Source organism: Chanos chanos, chromosome 6 (genome assembly GCF_902362185.1).
Source record: "Chanos chanos chromosome 6, fChaCha1.1, whole genome shotgun sequence".
Taxonomy (NCBI): Eukaryota; Metazoa; Chordata; class Actinopteri; order Gonorynchiformes; family Chanidae; genus Chanos; species Chanos chanos.
Window position 1 is genome coordinate 47772058 of NC_044500.1, and position 17500 is coordinate 47789557.

General features: G+C 45.2%; 2 protein-coding genes across 2 annotated transcripts in view; both read right to left on the minus strand.

Annotated features, from left to right (window-relative positions):
• Positions 1 to 2779, minus strand: part of inka1b (inka box actin regulator 1b) — a 2905-nt gene extending 126 nt beyond the window's left edge. The window contains 2 exon segments of the mRNA XM_030778452.1: positions 1 to 824; positions 2686 to 2779. The exon segment at positions 1 to 824 is cut by the window's left edge and continues 126 nt beyond it. Coding sequence (XP_030634312.1) covers positions 1 to 824; positions 2686 to 2779 — 918 coding nt within the window.
• Positions 2780 to 8551: 5772 nt separating this feature from the next.
• gnai2b (guanine nucleotide binding protein (G protein), alpha inhibiting activity polypeptide 2b) overlaps positions 8552 to 17500 on the minus strand; it is a 61934-nt gene continuing 52985 nt past the window's right edge. The window contains exons 5-8 of the mRNA XM_030776190.1: positions 12315 to 12443; positions 10083 to 10212; positions 9061 to 9214; positions 8552 to 8745 (exon numbers count right to left, since the gene is read on the minus strand). Coding sequence (XP_030632050.1) covers positions 8555 to 8745; positions 9061 to 9214; positions 10083 to 10212; positions 12315 to 12443 — 604 coding nt within the window. The 3' untranslated portion in view covers positions 8552 to 8554. The remainder of the gene's footprint in view (positions 8746 to 9060; positions 9215 to 10082; positions 10213 to 12314; positions 12444 to 17500) is intronic.

Consider the following 17500-nt stretch of genomic DNA (forward strand, 5'->3'; position numbering starts at 1 on the left):
TTTCTGCGTTTGGAAGCCAACGGGGCAGGACATGCGTTTGGCGCAGGGTTCCGTGACCCTGCCACGCCCCTCCAGTCCCCTCGACATCCCAGTCAGTTTCCGCCTCATGTTCACCAGGAAGTCTTTGGCTATCCTTCGACCCGGGTTTGGCTTCATTTCCACAGAGTCCGGACACTCTGGAAGGTCCATCCAGTTCTTTATGAGGTCGGCAAAGCTATTGTCCCCCAGAACCAGTGGCTGTCTGTTCCGACTGCGAGTGAGCAGGGACGTGGTCCAGTCCTCCGGTTCGCTGGCCTCAAATGACGTCCAGCGCTCCAGGCAAGCGTCCGACGTGGACTTGGGTCGGATGCGGTTGGTTCGGACGCAGGCAGAAGAGGAGACGCGGACGTTCCTGGTCCTCCTCAGAACCACGCCCTCGTCCTGCCAGGACGCCTCCGAGTACCCGGAGTCAAACTCCAAGCTCTTCTCGCTGCTGGGCGAACCCTGAGGCAGACGGCCCACGCCGCCCTCCTCATCCTCTTCTTCCTCCTCCAGCGGACTGGCCAGGCAGCAGGCGGAGTCGTAGGTGCTGGCGTCGCTGCAGTCGGACATGCGCAGACGGCTGGCCTGCTCTCGTTGCTGCAGCTGCCTCTTGTGGTTGGCGCGGGTGACGGCGTAAGACCGGCACGGCGGATCGCTGGGCTCCTCCCTGATGTGTTTGAGGTCCTGAAGGGAACGCATCATGTACCGCATCTGGTCCCGAAAACAGTCGCCTGAGTCCCGAACACACAGCTAAACACACACACACAGAGAGAGAGAGAGAGAATTAGATTGCTTATTCCTCACTGTTTACAATTCTTTATGCAGAGTCCCTTTCTGTAACAACAGACAAGAAAACGCGGCATGCTGGGAAGCCCTGCTCTAAGGAGAGAGGGAGTGAGACAGAGATTCAAACACTGCCAGACTGTGTCTGATGACTAATATCCGTTTTGCTGTGAGAGTAAAGTCACTATTGAAACCTCACGTCCAGCTGCAGTTATGACCAAGCCTTACTGTAAATCACAGAGACACAGTGCACAGCCAGTCCCCAGTCTAGGACAGCCAGAAAACTACACACAGCATGTATGTCAACATCTCAGTGTATTACAGTGTTTGTGTGTATATATATATATATATGTGTGTGTGTGTGTGTGTGTGTGTGTGTGTGTGCGTGTGTGTGTGTGCGCGTGAGTGTTTAGGGAGCTAGTGTGTAAGTGGGACTGTATATGTGTGCGTGTAAGAGTGTGTGTGTGTGTGTGTGTGTGTGTGTGTGTGTGTGTGTGTGTGTGTGTGTGTGAGTGTTTAGGGAGCTAGTGTGTAAGTGGGAGTGTATATGTGCGTGTGTGTGTGTGTGTGTGTGTGTGTGTGTGTGTGTGTGTGTGTGTGTGTGGACACTGTGTGAACGGGGAAAAAGGGGAAGTGTGGGGAACAGCTCTGAATCCCTCTTCTCTGCAGAGGAAAAGGTGTGAAAAGTGAAGCCATGAGTCGTTGGGAGGCCACTTCCTGTCCCACAGGATGCCAGGGGTGGTCAGCGGAGGAAGTGACATCACTCCTCAGCAGTGTCTATCAAAGTAGACCAAAGTTCATTCAATATCAGCTACAAAGATCTGAATCTCTTTTTACTCTAGTGAGATATCATGTAAGACACAAATGGAGAAAAACAACAGACTTGTCTAATAAGCATGGTGTCAGGTTTACGTGAATGCTATAACCCCTCATGTGAGGCTGCAGTCTGTGTTACCTCTACAGTCATCTCAAAGCCATCTGACTCAAGCACCAGAATCCACTGCTGTCTCCCATTAGGTGTCTGGTTCTTAACATTTTTTTAAAGTCACTTAAAGACTGATTTTTCCATGTAAGCACTCTCCACGCTGACTAAAGATGGTTACATGCATGTCGAGAAGTCTTGGAGCAACATCATCTATTTAACTTCCACTTTTGACACAAGGCTGGATTTGCGACTCATATTCCGCATGTGTGTGTATGGAGCAGACAGACCAGGGCAGTGTGTGTGTGTGTGTGTGTGTGTGTGTGTGTGTGTGTGTGTGTGTTTGTCTGTTGCCTGCTGTCGGGCCGCAGGAACGGTGAGGTGTCTAGCCACCACTCAGTGATGTTGTCACAGCTGTGGGAACTTAGCCATTTGGCTTCAAAAAGAGAGAGAATGTGCGTGCGCGCGCGCAGAAGGAGCCAAACGCTGCCAGAGACCCTAAAAACCACAGGCGACCAGGCGGAGACCCCCGGCGACGACTCCCTAAAAGAATTATGCAACTGCATAGTTGAGCTTTCGCAGACAGTGTAGATTTGAAATAAACTCAATGTGTTTATGTCTAAGTAAAGTACATCATATAAGTCAGATACGTAAAGACAAAGGCATTCTTTCCTATTACTACTAACGTATTTATCGCCAAATAGCAAAAATCCAGCCGCTTCAAATTAAGCCTTGTCAAAAGTAATACAACGATTTCAAGTCACAGTTTTCACCGTAGTAGAAACGATTTTCGCAACAAAACAATGATGTTCCTCATACAAACACTCGCGAGTTTGTGGTCTGGCTTGTAGTCAGACACAGCCTAATCCAGTTCTGCAAGACAGAGATCTGCGGGGGAAAAACCAACCCTCAGGGCTCTGAGATTTTTTGCCAAGCGCTCACATCTGGCTGCAAGCTACGGGCTGAGTCCGTAAACAACTGTTCGCTAAAAATCCACAACTGCTGGCTCCATTTGTCGCCCAAGGGGGGACGCAAATTGAAAGCAGCGACCATTTGATAACCCGTCACATCTCGATAACCCGTGCCCTGTAACACACTGACAGAACCCTCACAACCTGCAACATGCCTGTGTCAATCAAAGAGCTGAGTTTACCATCAGCTCTGAGGCTTTTACGCAGACTGTCCGTTACTTGACGCGAATTTACAAAACAACGAATGATTCAGAATTCGGACAAATCTCACACTTTGAAAAAGAACTGCCCAATATTTGCAAGAACCGTCGCCACATTATGGCAATTTTAATAAGTCATTTTTGATTTGAGCAACAGAACGGGCACAGTATAGGAGAAGAATAATTTTCAGGATGAAAAAAAAAAGTGTTCTTTAGAGAAGCAAACTTAAAGCTGTAAAAAAACTGTCCAACACTTACCATGCCTCTTGCCTCGACTTTCAAACTCTTTGACTGGATTGGTTTCCTGGTAAGGGATAGTGATAGTAATTAGCAATTTCATTAATATATGTTGAAGTGCAATGTGCGTCTTGCGAGTGAAACATATGAGCGTGTGTTTATGAGATTTTCTCATACTTACTTTGGCACACCCTAGATGTTGTCAGACCGATTAAATGTGAAAATCCTAATTGACCAGTGAAGTCTTCTGGACCCTGCTCCGTACACTCTACCGTGCGCGTTTGTCTGGGGCACTGGGATTTCTGCGCTTTGAGTGCGCTGTTCTTTTCGTGTCAGTACAGAGGCAGCCAATGAGCGCTGCGCATCACAAAACTAACCAATCAGAGAGCTCCCGAATTGGGAGATTGAAAAAGGACGTCTCATACCTGAGAATTTCCGAAATTTACGTGAATTCCGTGCGTGAAAGTCCAAATCCGTTTCGTTTATTTGTCCATTGTGATGTTGGAGAGTCCAAGTACTTCTACAGTTCCTGCGCGGGGGGGGGGGGGGGGTGTTCCCTACTTTCTGGTGTCACGAAGTCTCATAGTCATGTCTAAGGAAAGTTTCTTGTGCCCTCAGATTGGAAATGCACTTGTATTATTATGACACAAACAACTCTCTATGTGAAATCACTTTTCTTGCCCAAACCCCTTCATCCTTACTTTTCACCACTTAAGACCTTCTGACAGTTAAGTGAATCACTAAACAAGACTTATCGCATGACGTATCGTAATACTTAGTACATCACAGGGACACTCATACGGTGAACGTCAAAATTGCTCTTTGACAGGCAAAGATACTCTCACGAAATGATGAACGTAATGTGCTCGCCACAATTATTCGTGTGGCCAAAGAACGTGTCTGCATGTCGTTCTAATGTGTTTTAACCTGCCAAGAGGCCACAGGTGAAATTTGACTCTGGATGACAGACGTGCCAATGAGCTGAAATGTTGATTTATGTGTGTGGTCCCTAAATAACAAACAAACAACCAAACAACCCAACGAACAAACAAACATTGTGCTTCCTCAAACCGCAGGTGAAATGAAGATCCAAAATCCTGAAGAGCCAAAATCACCTTCGATCACGATATTTAATACTGGAAAAGAACAACGGACCGTAAGACTCGCTTCTTTTATTTTGTTTTGATGTGTTTAGTATTATTTTTTAGAAACACAGATATAATGAAAATATCCTGTCTCCACGAATCCATTTAAAATCTGTCCTCCAGTACCTGGTCAACACAAATACACCCCTGTACATAAACACATTTACACCGCCCCCTAGTGCATTATCGCTGTAAGTACAATGCTGTCATAATGTGATGGCCCTAATCCTGAATCGTTTATGTGGGCCTATTAGCATATAAAGTGGCCTTTGCGATTCCATGCTATAAAACGCTTATTTCTTGCGTGTATGCATGCGCAGGCGATAGGCCGTTAAGGCGACAATCCCCTGAGGCATTCGCAGCATTCTTCCCCTAATGCATAGACCCATTTAACTATGCAAATGGCCGATCTGGGAGCAGACGATCATGCTAAAATCCATCCGAAGGGCTTTTAACAAGACAGTGCATGTTTTTTTTTACGTGCCTTCTTTTCATTGATGTACCTGTACTATATAATTTATAGGCATACAATGGTTTTAAAAGGAATTTAAATAAAGACTAGGAAAAGTAACAATGTACTGAGATTGGAAAATAAAAGAGAAACGAGAGAGCTGTTTGGAGATCTGATCACACACAGAAAACACATTTATTTCAAAACCCCCATTCATTAATTCATTCATTCGTCTATCTATCTATCTGTCATTAAACTATAAGGCCTCATCTATCTATCTATCTATCTATCTATCTATCTATCTATCTATCTATCTATCTATCTATCAACCGTAAGGCCTCTCAGAACTCCCGCTCTTTCAGGCATCGCGTTCTCATCGGAGTCGCGTGATTCTGTTTATTACGCTCCGTGATAAACAGCCGTGAATCACTCGTGTTAAGCATATGAAAAGCTAGTGTGCGTCACTTGTAATGGATGCCTGTTACAGAACGCGGAGAATGAACAAGCGCGTCCCTGTCTTTTGGGCTGCTATCACCTCACAGGACCCTTCTCTGTAAATTTCTTTTTGCAGAGTGATTCATGTCAAATGATGTATTTTGGTTTTTCCAAAATTTAGCAGAGCGTTGTGAGGCTACCGATTAACATCATTATGCTTGTTCATAACAGACCATGTTTTGTTCTGAAAACAACACGTGGGATTCATATTTCTCTCTATGTTCCACGTCTTCGGGTAATGACGTCACTGAGATGGGCCCTTTCAAAACAGACTATTAGAAAAATAAAACAAATTAAAGTGAATGAGTCATCTGGCTGTAAATTGATTTTGAACAAAGACATTACAGTTGGCTTGCTCTACTGTACATATTTATTCCATTTCGCACAGATTAATTTTCAAATAATCATATCATATATAGACAAATAATGTTTTGCTGAAGGTTGAAGATTGCTGAAGGTTGAAGATTGTCCTCCTGAAATCCAGCACATTCCTCAACTCACCCACTGTCTGTAGCGTCCGCGTACAATTCCTCTCCATTTCTTTAAAGATGTTTGAGATTTTGCTGGAGTTTTGTTTCAGTTCCTTTATAAACCAACCAACCAAAACATCCTCCAGCGTTTACGCCTAACTCTAATTACTGACAACGAATGAAGGACAGGAGCGTTGTGAACACGTCGTGAAAAGAGACGCTACCGTAATGACAGCACACTGACAGACAAGACAAGCCCAGGCAGGTGACTCGACGTTTATTGGAATAAAATCAATATCAGCATTTACACATTTCCCCAAAAAGACTAGAATCATTTTCCGCACGGTACACTCTCGCCGTTAACGACATGAGCTGTGTTTGGTTACATCCCCTCGTCAGACAACAGGTCAGATAATGCTAATAACCACAGACAGGCGAGGGCAAAAATCTCAGCACAAACACACAGTCAAAGAGGTGGAATGGAGAGACAGCAGTACAGGAAAAAAAAAAAAGATCGTTGGCATAGATACACAAATATCTTTAATATTAGAATATTAGTCAGAGTGTCGCAGTGCTGTCCCAAGTGAAGCTGTTTTTGTGTTTTTTTTTTTTATTTTTGTTTGTTTGTTTGTTTTCTAAGGTTACAGTTTTGTGGAAAGCAGACGGAATGATGATGATGATGATGATGATGATGATGATGATGTGTGAGTTTCAGCGGTAGAAGCTGTAGCTGATGTCTTATGTTTCTGGTCATTCATGCCACATACAGTTAAGCCAAAAATGCAGAAATGCAGGACCCACATGAACACAGTAAAAAAAAGCACTCTCTTTTTTCCCCACTGTTCCCCATCTGTGCTCTCCTCTTGTTTTTACAAAAAAAATAAAATAAAAGAAGCGACTGAGTGTAATAAAATCAGTTAAAGACAATGCCATTTTTTTGTTTTAATATATCAAAGTTATTTTTCGTTTTTGTTTTTGTTTGCTTTTTGCTCTTCTAGCTCCTCTTATTAAAATTGTCAGAAACAACCATAAAAGTCAAAGTCAAAGTCAAAGTCAGGGAAAAAAAAAAAAAAAGGGCAGAAGATACGTTTGCTCCACGATCTAAGGAAAACGACTTCTTTCAAATGTTTCAAATTAAATATTCAACATACAAAACAAAATAAAAAAAAGAGTTATCAGGTGCAGGTTCTAGGACAAGGTGCTGTGAATTCATACGACTGGACTTCACCCCATCTCCTCTGTCTCTGTTTTCAGCGTCGTATAAAATGAGGATTTTTTTTTTCTCTGCCAGCAGGGGGCAGTCATATGGTCATTTTCCCTCTGCACTCATATGGTTCTTCTGTGCTGATCAGGGGTCTCTCTGTGTGACAGCGGACAAAACAGAACTGTTTCAAATGTTGTGTTTAAAGCATGAAAGCACAGGGAAATGCAGAATACAGAGTTAAAAATGACAACGGACGAAATGTAAAATTACAGCCATGCACTGTAAGCTTAGAAACTTCAGAGTCAAATGAGAGTCATGTTGTGGAGCAGTGGTTCTGGGTCATGTTGTGGAGTACTGGTTGTGGATCATATTGTGGAGTACTGGTTCTGGTTCATGTTGTGGAGCACTGGTTCTGGGTCATGTTGTGGAGCAGTGGTTCTGGTTCATGTTGTGGAGCAGTGGTTCTGGGTCATGTTGTGGAGTACTGGTTCTGGTTCATGTTGTGGAGCACACTGGTTCTGGGTCATGTTGTGGAGCGGTGGTTCTAGGTCATGTTGTGGAGCAGTGGTTCTGGTTCATGTTATGGAGTACTGGTTCTGGTTCATGTTGTGGAGCAGTGGTTCTGGGTCATGTTGTGGAGTACTGGTTCTAAGTAATGTTGTGGACCACACTGGTTCTGGGTCATGTTGTGGAGTACTGGTTCTGGTTCATGTTGTGGAGCAGTGGTTCTGGGTCATGTTGTGGAGCACACTGGTTCATGTTGTGGAGCACACTGGTTCTGGGTCATGTTGTGGAGCAGTGGTTCTAGGTCATGTTGTGGAGCAGTGGTTCTGGTTCATGTTATGGAGTACTGGTTCTGGTTCATGTTGTGGAGCAGTGGTTCTGGGTCATGTTGTGGAGTACTGGTTCTAAGTAATGTTGTGGACCACACTGGTTCTGGGTCATGTTGTGGAGTAGTGGTTCTGGTTCATGTTGTGGAGTACTGGTTCTGGGTCATGTTGTGGAGCAGTGGTTCTGGGTCATGTTGTGGAGCACACTGGTTCATGTTGTGGAGCACACTGGTTCTGGTTCATGTTGTGGAGCAGTGGTTCTGGTTCATGTTGTGGAGTACTGGTTCTGGTTCATGTTGTGGAGCACACTGGTTGTGGTTCATATAGTGGAGTACTGGTTCTGGTTCATGTTGTGGAGTACTGGTTCTGGTTCATACTGTGGAGCACTGGTTCTGGTTCATGTTGTGGAGCAGTGGTGGTTCTGGGTCATGTTGTGGAGCAGTGGTTCTGGGTCTGGTCCTGATGTGCACACACTGCTCTGCATGTCGTTATTTGAAAGCCTCTACAGTCACAGTGGACTGAGCCAGTCACAGCTGTGATGATGAGCTGATCAGTGGAGGCAGGTGTGTGTGTGTGTGTGTGAGTGAATGTGTGTGTGTGTGTGTGTGTGAGTGAATGTGTGTGTGTGTGTGAGTGAATGTGTGTGTGTGTGTGTGTGTGTGTGTGTTAGTGCAGGTAAAAAAAGACACTTTACTCTCCCTTACACTAGAGGGCGCTGCACCACGGCCAAATCTACACTTAGACCTCCACACAGGTGTGTGTGTGTGTGTGTGTGTGTGTGTGTGTGTTTGCATTGTGCATTTACCTGAGTCTGTCTCTCTCTCTCTAGAACAGTCCGCAGTCTTTCAGATTGTTCTTAATGATGACGTCAGTGACGGCGTCGAACACAAACTGCACATTCTTGGTGTCGGTGGCGCAGGTGAAGTGGGTGTAGATCTCCTTCGTGTCCTTCTTCTTGTTCAGGTCCTCAAACTTGGTCTGGATGTAGCTCGCCGCCTCGTCATACTTATTGGCTCCTGTAGCGCGGCACCCAGACAACACGGAAAAGGGACATAGCACATTGTCAGTAACACCTACACCATTCTGCCTTAGAGACATTTAATCTCACTAAGTCTATAAACAAAAACCATCCTGAGTCTGTCTGTGGAGAGTCACCACTGTACTGTACACTGTACCAGACGTGTGAGTTTATTTGTTATTTTGCGAATCCAAAAAGGATTGTTTGTGTGTGTGTGTGTGTGTGTGTGCATGTGTGTATGTGCATGTGAGAGTGTGTGTGTGTGTACGTGAGAGTGTGTATGTGTGTGTCTGTGTGTGTGTGTGATTTGTACCTGAGTACTCAGGGAAACAGATGGCGAGAGGACTGCGTGTGATTTTCTCCTCAAACAGATCTTTCTTATTGAGGAAGAGGATGATGGACGTCTCTGTAAACCACTTATTATTACAGATAGAGTCAAAGAGCTTCATACTCTCATGCATGCGATTCTGCAAAACACACATACAGAGAGAGAGAAAGAGAGAGAGAGAGAGAGAGAGACAGCTCATTGATTAATGATGATCAGTGTACCACTATGTAACTGCAGTATTTCACCACAAGGTGGCACTGTCAGTTCAGTCCACATTTTTCTTTGCAGAAGCAAAATAAAGGTGTCTGGCTCTCATCCGCACATGCGACAACCAAACAGATCGATCACAAAAAAGTACAGCAGATGACACTGTCCGGCTGAGAGGATAACCACCAATGTTAATGATTATGGCACTTAATATGAGAGGCTTTAAGAGAGCTCACTCAGATATGACACAGTTGATCCACAGGGAGGTGTTGACTTTAGAGGTAGGCAGCGTTGCTTCTAACACATGCACACCGACACATTCATCTACACTGATGCATTCTGACACTGTGGCATCTAAATGCTAAGAGTTCACTGAAATCTATTCCATACGTTTAATAGTGAGGAGACAAATATTTGCTTTAAGGGTCTCTAACATTCTGTGTATGTGACAAGCTCTGTATGTCTCTGTATGCTGAATTAAACTGTCCTCAGATGATGTCTTTGAGTCGATGGTGGAACATCGAATATGTCTAATACGGTCTGAAACTCTCTCACACAGCTTATATAATGACTCTCCTGTGCGCGTGCTCTCAGGCCCCTGAGCTGCGTGTGAGTGTGGGTGAGAAGCAGCTCTCAGCAATACGACTGAGATAGAGGTCTGCTCCGGCTCTTTAAACAAAGCATCCACGACTAAATCCACTCAAAGCTAACTGCCTGCACTGTCCAAATGTTTCATCCTGCTCTCTCTCTCTCTCTCTCTCTGACACCAGACGGCTCTCCTTCACCCTCCTCTTCCTCACCATCTCCTCATCCTCGGCCAGGACCAGGTCGTAGGCGCTCAGCGCCACGCAGAAGATAATGGCGGTGACGCCTTCAAAACAGTGGATCCATTTCTTCCTCTCCGACCTCTGACCTCCGACATCAAACATCCTACACGAAAAAAGACGGACAGGGAGAGAGAGAGAGACAGACAGACAGAGAGAGAGACAGACAGACAGACAGAGAGACGTCGTCATAAGCTCGACTATTAAGATTTTATGAGTTACTGACAGAACAAAGGCAAACTCCATTAGAGGAGAGGTTAGTATGAAAAAACGACAAAGCCGACATGTATTTATTTAACCTTTATTTGACCCACGTAGTCCTCCCCTGAAATTCCACTGAACCCACCCAAACCCAGCCTTAAAAGCCCAATATCGCCTGCCCTACCCCCCCCCCCCCCCCGAAACCCGCCGTCAGTCTGGCTCCTCCTGACCTGCACTCACACGCTCACACACGACAGGCCATTCCACCGTGTTCCACAGGGATTTACCGGATCGGTCGTTTCTATGGTTACAGCAACCAGGACAAAGTAATACAAAAGGGACCGTGTTTTTCTCCTCATTGATTGGATGAATGTATAATTCATAGAGCAACATACTGTAAAACACAGACAGGGCAGCAAGATCAGGACAGGGTGTGTGTGTGTGTGTGTGTGTGTGTGTGTGTGGTCAGTACATGAACTGATACCAGTGAGAAATTTTATTAATGGCTTGCATTGTTCAGATGTATTGCAATATTCTCAAACAGATGTGACCTCCTGGCTAGCAGAGAGATTCCAGAAACCTCTCCATCCTTCTCCATCAGAGAGCAAGAGAGAGAGAGAGAGAGAGAGAGAGAGAGAGAGAGACAGAGAGAGAGAGACAGAGAGAGAGGGGTTTGGGTTGCATTTGGGGTGTTAGTTTAGAATCATTAATTGTTGTAAGTAAAGCAGTTTTTAATCCACTGACATATTACCGATCTTTATTAAGCGAGCACGGATCGTCAGGTCGGATATGTCCAAAAAGAGACGGAGAGAGAGAGCGTTATGTCTATTTATTATTATTATATATTTATTATATAATAATAAATATATATTTATTATATTTAGAGTTTCATCTATTTATTTTTGCCCGAGAGGAACAACTAAACGGATGAAAGACTTGTTCGTATTGGGAGACACAACGGGGCCCAGAAACAGACTTCAACAGGTAATCCAGAAATAATCCAGAAATAATCCAAAAAAAGGGGTTTCAGTCCAGTCTCTTCAGAACACATGATCGTATAAATTGCTCAACATCCACAACAGAGACAAGGGAAAGAAACGAGAGAGGGTTTTCTCCTCATTTTTCGACTTTTTGGTTTGAGCTCCTGGGCTGTATATTTAATTTTAAGTTAAATGTGAACACTGGGGTTCACACAGACCACTGATCATTCCACCCTCACAAGTCAGAGGTCAGAGGTCAAGCTTTTGGCCGGGGTAAAGGATCAGAAGGTCAGGTCTGCGCTGTGAGAATAAAAGCCAAGCCTTCCTGTTCTGATGGCGTAATAATCAGTCTGAGGTGAGGGGAACGTTCCGGAAAAGCAGTGAACAGAGCGTGAGACGTCATTGTCATTGTCTGTGCAGCAGGAGAGTCCTACATCACTGACCACGCCCGTATGGAAAACGAACGCGTGTCAGAGGCCAGGCACGGCCAGTGCTGGGCCAGTGGCTGACTCCATCAGGCTCGTCTGAGGGTTGACGAAAACGTGACAACCACCCAGACGACCGCCGGAGCTGGGATTTTTTCTCAGCGATTGACTGGGACAGTATAGAAGTGCTAGACAACCGTCACTCACGCTGTAAGCATGTGACAGAGGTCCCGCACTGTCCATCTGGGACCTCACTAAACGGTTCCCAATGACCGGAACCGGCTCTGACTTGAATTCTCTGCCATGTCACAGATCTTACAGTAGTTTTCTACACCTTGTCCTGACCCCAAGCAATAACAGTGAGATTTATATGACCCAGTGAGAGTGACAGGCTGGGCCAAAAATGTCCCTCAGTGGTGACGAGGTTCAGACAGAGGGTTCGGAACTGATGTATGACACCACATTCAGGGGATGGCTCTGCTCCAGCCTGGAGACAAGCACCACTTATTAAAAGTGCCAGAGAGAGAGAGAGGGAGAGGGAGAGAGAGAGGGAGAGGGAGAGACAGAGAGACAGAGAGAGAAAGCAAAGCAGTGTGTCTTACTTGAAGTGCAGGTCTTTGAAGGTGAAGTGAGTCTCCACGATGCCTGTGGTCTTCACTCTGGTCCTCAGAACATCCTGCTGAGTGGGAATGTAGTCCGATTTGGCTATTCTCTCAAGGTCATTCAGATAACTAGACACACACACACACACAGAGAGAGAGAGAGATTCGTGTTTAGTTTACAGTCCCACAGAACAGACTTCATATGTTCCTCTTTAGATATGTTTTCCAGAACATTCTCAGTTATCTAAAGGTAGTGATCGATGGAATGAGTAAATGAATGAATGAATGGGTAGACAACCACATTTATAAACAAACGAAATGAACAAACAAACAAACAAACACATTAATTCATTAAACCATTTCATAGCACATTTGCAGATACAGTACAACCCTCTCGTGTGCTGTGTGTGTGTGTGTGTGTGTGTGTGTGTGTTCACTGGCACAGGAGTGGACTGTGGACAGTCTATTCATCTCCATACTCTTCATATGCACCGCCATGAAATCTACAATTAAGTCCCTGTTATGTGGTTATGTGTATAAATACCACACGCTACTCTAAATGAGGCTATTCCCTCCCCCTGGGCAGAGTCCATGAGAGAAGCATTGAGCCAGAAGAGTTAGGCATCCATTAAGCACACAGTCTGTTTGTTTTTTAAATCAGCTCTGAGGTCCCTATCCTTGTCATCGAGGACAGCACTTATTCATCATTGATGCTTAAGCGTCAGAGTTGGTCGTGTGACTGGGGATGACCAATGACAGCGCGGTGGTGGAGGACAGAGCTGGGGATAGGTCTGATGTGATAGAGTAGCGGTCTGAGAATCTCGCTGTACGGGTGAATAAATGTAAATGTATATGTAAATGTTCGCATAAACGTAAATGTGATTCAGACAGGTAAACACAGTCAGGTGAGCACTAAAGGTGCCAGAGCGTGATTTGTCAGTGCGACCGTTTGATCGTTACTTTCAGATAAAACTCGTCGTGTCCTTATGACATCACTAGATTCTTTAATGCAGTATGTTTTATATCCTGTCCTGCATGTACACAAACACACACGCACATGCCCACCCATTCTCATGCACACATATGAATGCACACACACACACACACACACACACAAACACAGACACACACCACACACATTCATTCATTCATACACACTAACCAATGCACATTCACTCTCACACACACACACACACACTAGAGACACATAACTGTAGTGAGTAGCTGCAGTCCCCACTCATTTGACATTGTTCCAAAAAAAAAAAAAAAAAAACAGTTGGGTTTGTTACCACGACAACGGAGAATGTTCTGTTAATTAAACATTATTTCATGTCTGTGGGAGACAGTTTGATAGTAACGCACCTACTGAGATGGAAAGCTCATCTGGTCACAACATCCATCATAAAAAAAATGCATTATTCACAAATAATCTTCAATCCAAAACTGTCTTAAATTCTGGGGGGGGGTTTTGTTGGTCTCAGGTGGTTGTTCGGAGGGTTTACTCTTAAAAATGAAGGTATTATACGATGGTGTTTTCCCTCTCGAAAAAACCTGAGCTGAAATCGCTGAAAATCCACTGATTTCAATAATACTGAAATATTATTACTACGCAGGGCATCTGCTGATCTGGACCAGGTCTCTCTTTGTACACCCCAACACCGCCCTGACCCACACACCCCTGGGCTTCATTCACCCCTTTAATCCATCTCTAACCAGCGCAAAGTTCCTGCCTGGTTCAAATCCTCCGTCATCTTACCACTTAGACGGACATAGGAACTGCGAACGCTTGGTACTCGGAATCGATTCCAGACCCGGTCCAGTTTGTGGACCGACCCGACAGCCCAGGCGAAGAGGCCGTTAACATGGGCCTCTCATTGTGTTCTGCAGAACCCGGACCCCCCCGGTCACACACACAGGAATACAGGACAGGGCTGTGTGTACAGCAGTGTCACACACACAGGATTACAGGGCAGGGCTGCGTGTTCAGTGTCACACACACAGGATTACAGGACAGGGCTGCGTGTTCAGTGTCACACACACAGGAATACAGGGCAGGGCTGTGTGTACAGCAGTGTCACACACACAGGAATACAGGACAGGGCTGTTTGTTCAGTGTCACACACACAGGAATACAGGGCAGGGCTGTTTGTTCAGTGTCACACACACAGGAATACAGGGCAGGGCTGCGTGTACAGTGTCACACACACAGGAATACAGGACAGGGCTGTTTGTTCAGTGTCACACACACAGGAATACAGGGCAGGGCTGTGTGTAGAGTGTCACACACACAGGAATACAGGACAGGGCTGTTTGTTCAGTGTCACACACACAGGAATACAGGACAGGGCTGTTTGTTCAGTGTCACACACACAGGAATACAGGACAGGGCTGTTTGTTCAGTGTCACACACACAGGAATACAGGACAGGGCTGTTTGTTCAGTGTCACACACACAGGAATACAGGACAAGGCTGTTTGTTCAGTGTCACACACACAGGAATACAGGACAGGGCTGTTTGTTCAGTGTCACACACACAGGAATACAGGACAGGGCTGTTTGTTCAGTGTCACACACACAGGACAGGGCTGTTTGTTCAGTGTCACACACACAGGAATACAGGGCAGGGCTGCGTGTACAGTGTCACACACACAGGAATACAGGGCAGGGCTGCGTGTACAGTGTCACACACACAGGAATACAGGACAGGGCTGCGTGTACAGTGTCACACACACAGGAATACAGGACAGGGCTGCGTGTACAGTGTCACACACACAGGAATACAGGGCAGGGCTGCGTGTAGAGAAGGCAGGTAAGTCGTCCGGTGTCACGGCACACTGTTCACCATCTGCAGCTCCACTCCTCATAAACAGCGGAAATGATGGCAGACTCCCAGAACCCCCCCCCAGTCTCTCCTCTCCCCCCCCCCCCCCCACCAACGCCACAGCACAGCGGCATCCTCTGTCTGTGTCTTTAAGTTCTTAGAACCAGTAACATCACCCTCATCACAAACAAGTCACTGAGGTGGTTCCCTTCACCAACGGGAAAACCTCACAGCCGGGACTGATCCACAGTTCCACAGAACCACGGCCGAGAGCATCCGCACATTCTCCATTATGGTCTGGTTTGGACCACGTCCGCTCCTGTCCCCAGGGAGCTGCCGTCTGTCCATCTGTCCTCAACCGAAGCGCCGTCTGTCTCCCGAGAGGAGAAATGGGCGGGAAAAACTGACTCCCTGATCCCACCCATCTCAGTCATCATTTATTACACACACTCCTGACGCCACCATGGTCTTTTCCCACCTGCCGTTTACCTGTCAGACCGGCTGTCATGGCGATGGACTGTATGACCCACTCACGTGTCACTCATGACGTCATGTTTGCAATAGCACAACGTGCAGTAGGTGATTTCTTAGTTTTTAACAGGGGGGATGGCCCACTGGTCACTGACACTACTCTATAGAGTATACAGGGGGATGGCCCAGTGGTCACTGACACTACTCTATAGAGTATATAGGGGGATGGCAGGTTAACAAGGGGGTCATTTTGCTAACAAGGGGGATGGCATCCCCCCTCATCCCCCTACAAATCACTCACTGACAACATGGATACCTCTGTCCAGCCTCCGCTGGTACCTGTCAGTCCAGCTGTATGAGAGATTTGATGTGAGCTGGATGTCTGATGTCTGTGTTATACTTATTGACTGTGTTTACACTATGTCAGTTCAGATGCACGTTGCTCTTTCAGGCATTAACTCTCTGTCTGTCAGCGCACTATGAATTACGCATGTCACAGTTAGCGTCCTGTGAATGTCTAGTCCAATAGGTTCTCTGTCATCTGCGTTAAGGCTCAAATGGACCAAAACTAATCTCTAGTGCAGGAATTCACTTTGAAAATAAAGCTACTTTATTCTACAAGTATTTTATTCTATTTTGTGGGCTAACAGCTTGTGGGAGCATGTTAACTGAAAGAGAGAATATTCTGAGTTTCTCCATAAAGCAGTCACACTCACCACACATGTATTATTATCATTATTGTTATTGTTGTTGTTGTTGTTGTTGTTGCTGTTGTTGTTGTTGCTGTTGTTATGAAACCCTCATGTCTGACATTCCTCTGCTCTCTCAGTGGCATGCTTCCTCATACACTCCTGACTGTTTTCTGAGTAATGTTCATATGTTTTCTCTAACATTACTCACCCTGAGGCAAAGTGTTGGAATGACAGATTTCACTCTGCCCTAGTTAAGATAGATAACAGACAGAGAGAGAGAGAGAGAGAGAGAGAGAGAGAGAGAGAGACAGAAACAGTAAGAGACAGAGAGAGGCGAAGAGAGAGAGATCTCCATTTGTTTGGAGTTTTCACAAGGAGCTTCAGCTAGGGAGCTGTATGGCAGTTTAAATTTAATTTTTTTTTTTTTTTATAACCAGCACCATGACTCCTGCTACTCTTAAAACAGTTAACACCTACTGCTACCACTCTCACTGTTACTGCTATTATTGTTACTGTTACTGTTACCACTCTCACTGTTACTGCTACTATTGTTACTGTTACTGTTACCACTCTCACTGTTACTGCTACTATTGTTACTGCTACCACTCTCACTGTTACTGCTATTATTGTTACTGTTACTGCTACCACTCTCACTGTTACTGCTACTATTGTTACTGTTACTGTTACCACTCTCACTGTTACTGCTACTATTGTTACTGTTACTGTTACCACTCTCACTGTTACTGCTATTATTGTTACTGTTACTGTTACCACTCTCACTGTTACTGCTACTATTCTTACTGTTACTGCTACCACTCTCACTGTTACTGCTACTATTGTTACTGTTACTGTTACCACTCTCACTGTTACTGCTACTATTGTTACTGTTACTGTTACCACTCTCACTGTTACTGCTATTATTGTTACTGTTACTGTTACCACTCTCACTGTTACTGCTACTATTGTTACTGTTACTGTTACCACTCTCACTGTTACTGCTATTATTGTTACTGTTACTGTTACCACTCTCACTGTTACTGCTATTATTGTTACTGTTACTGTTACCACTCTCACTGTTACTGCTATTATTGTTGCTGTTACTGTTACCACTCTCACTGTTACTGCTACTATTCTTACTGTTACTGCTACCACTCTCACTGTTACTGCTACTATTGTTACTGTTACTGTTACCACTCTCACTG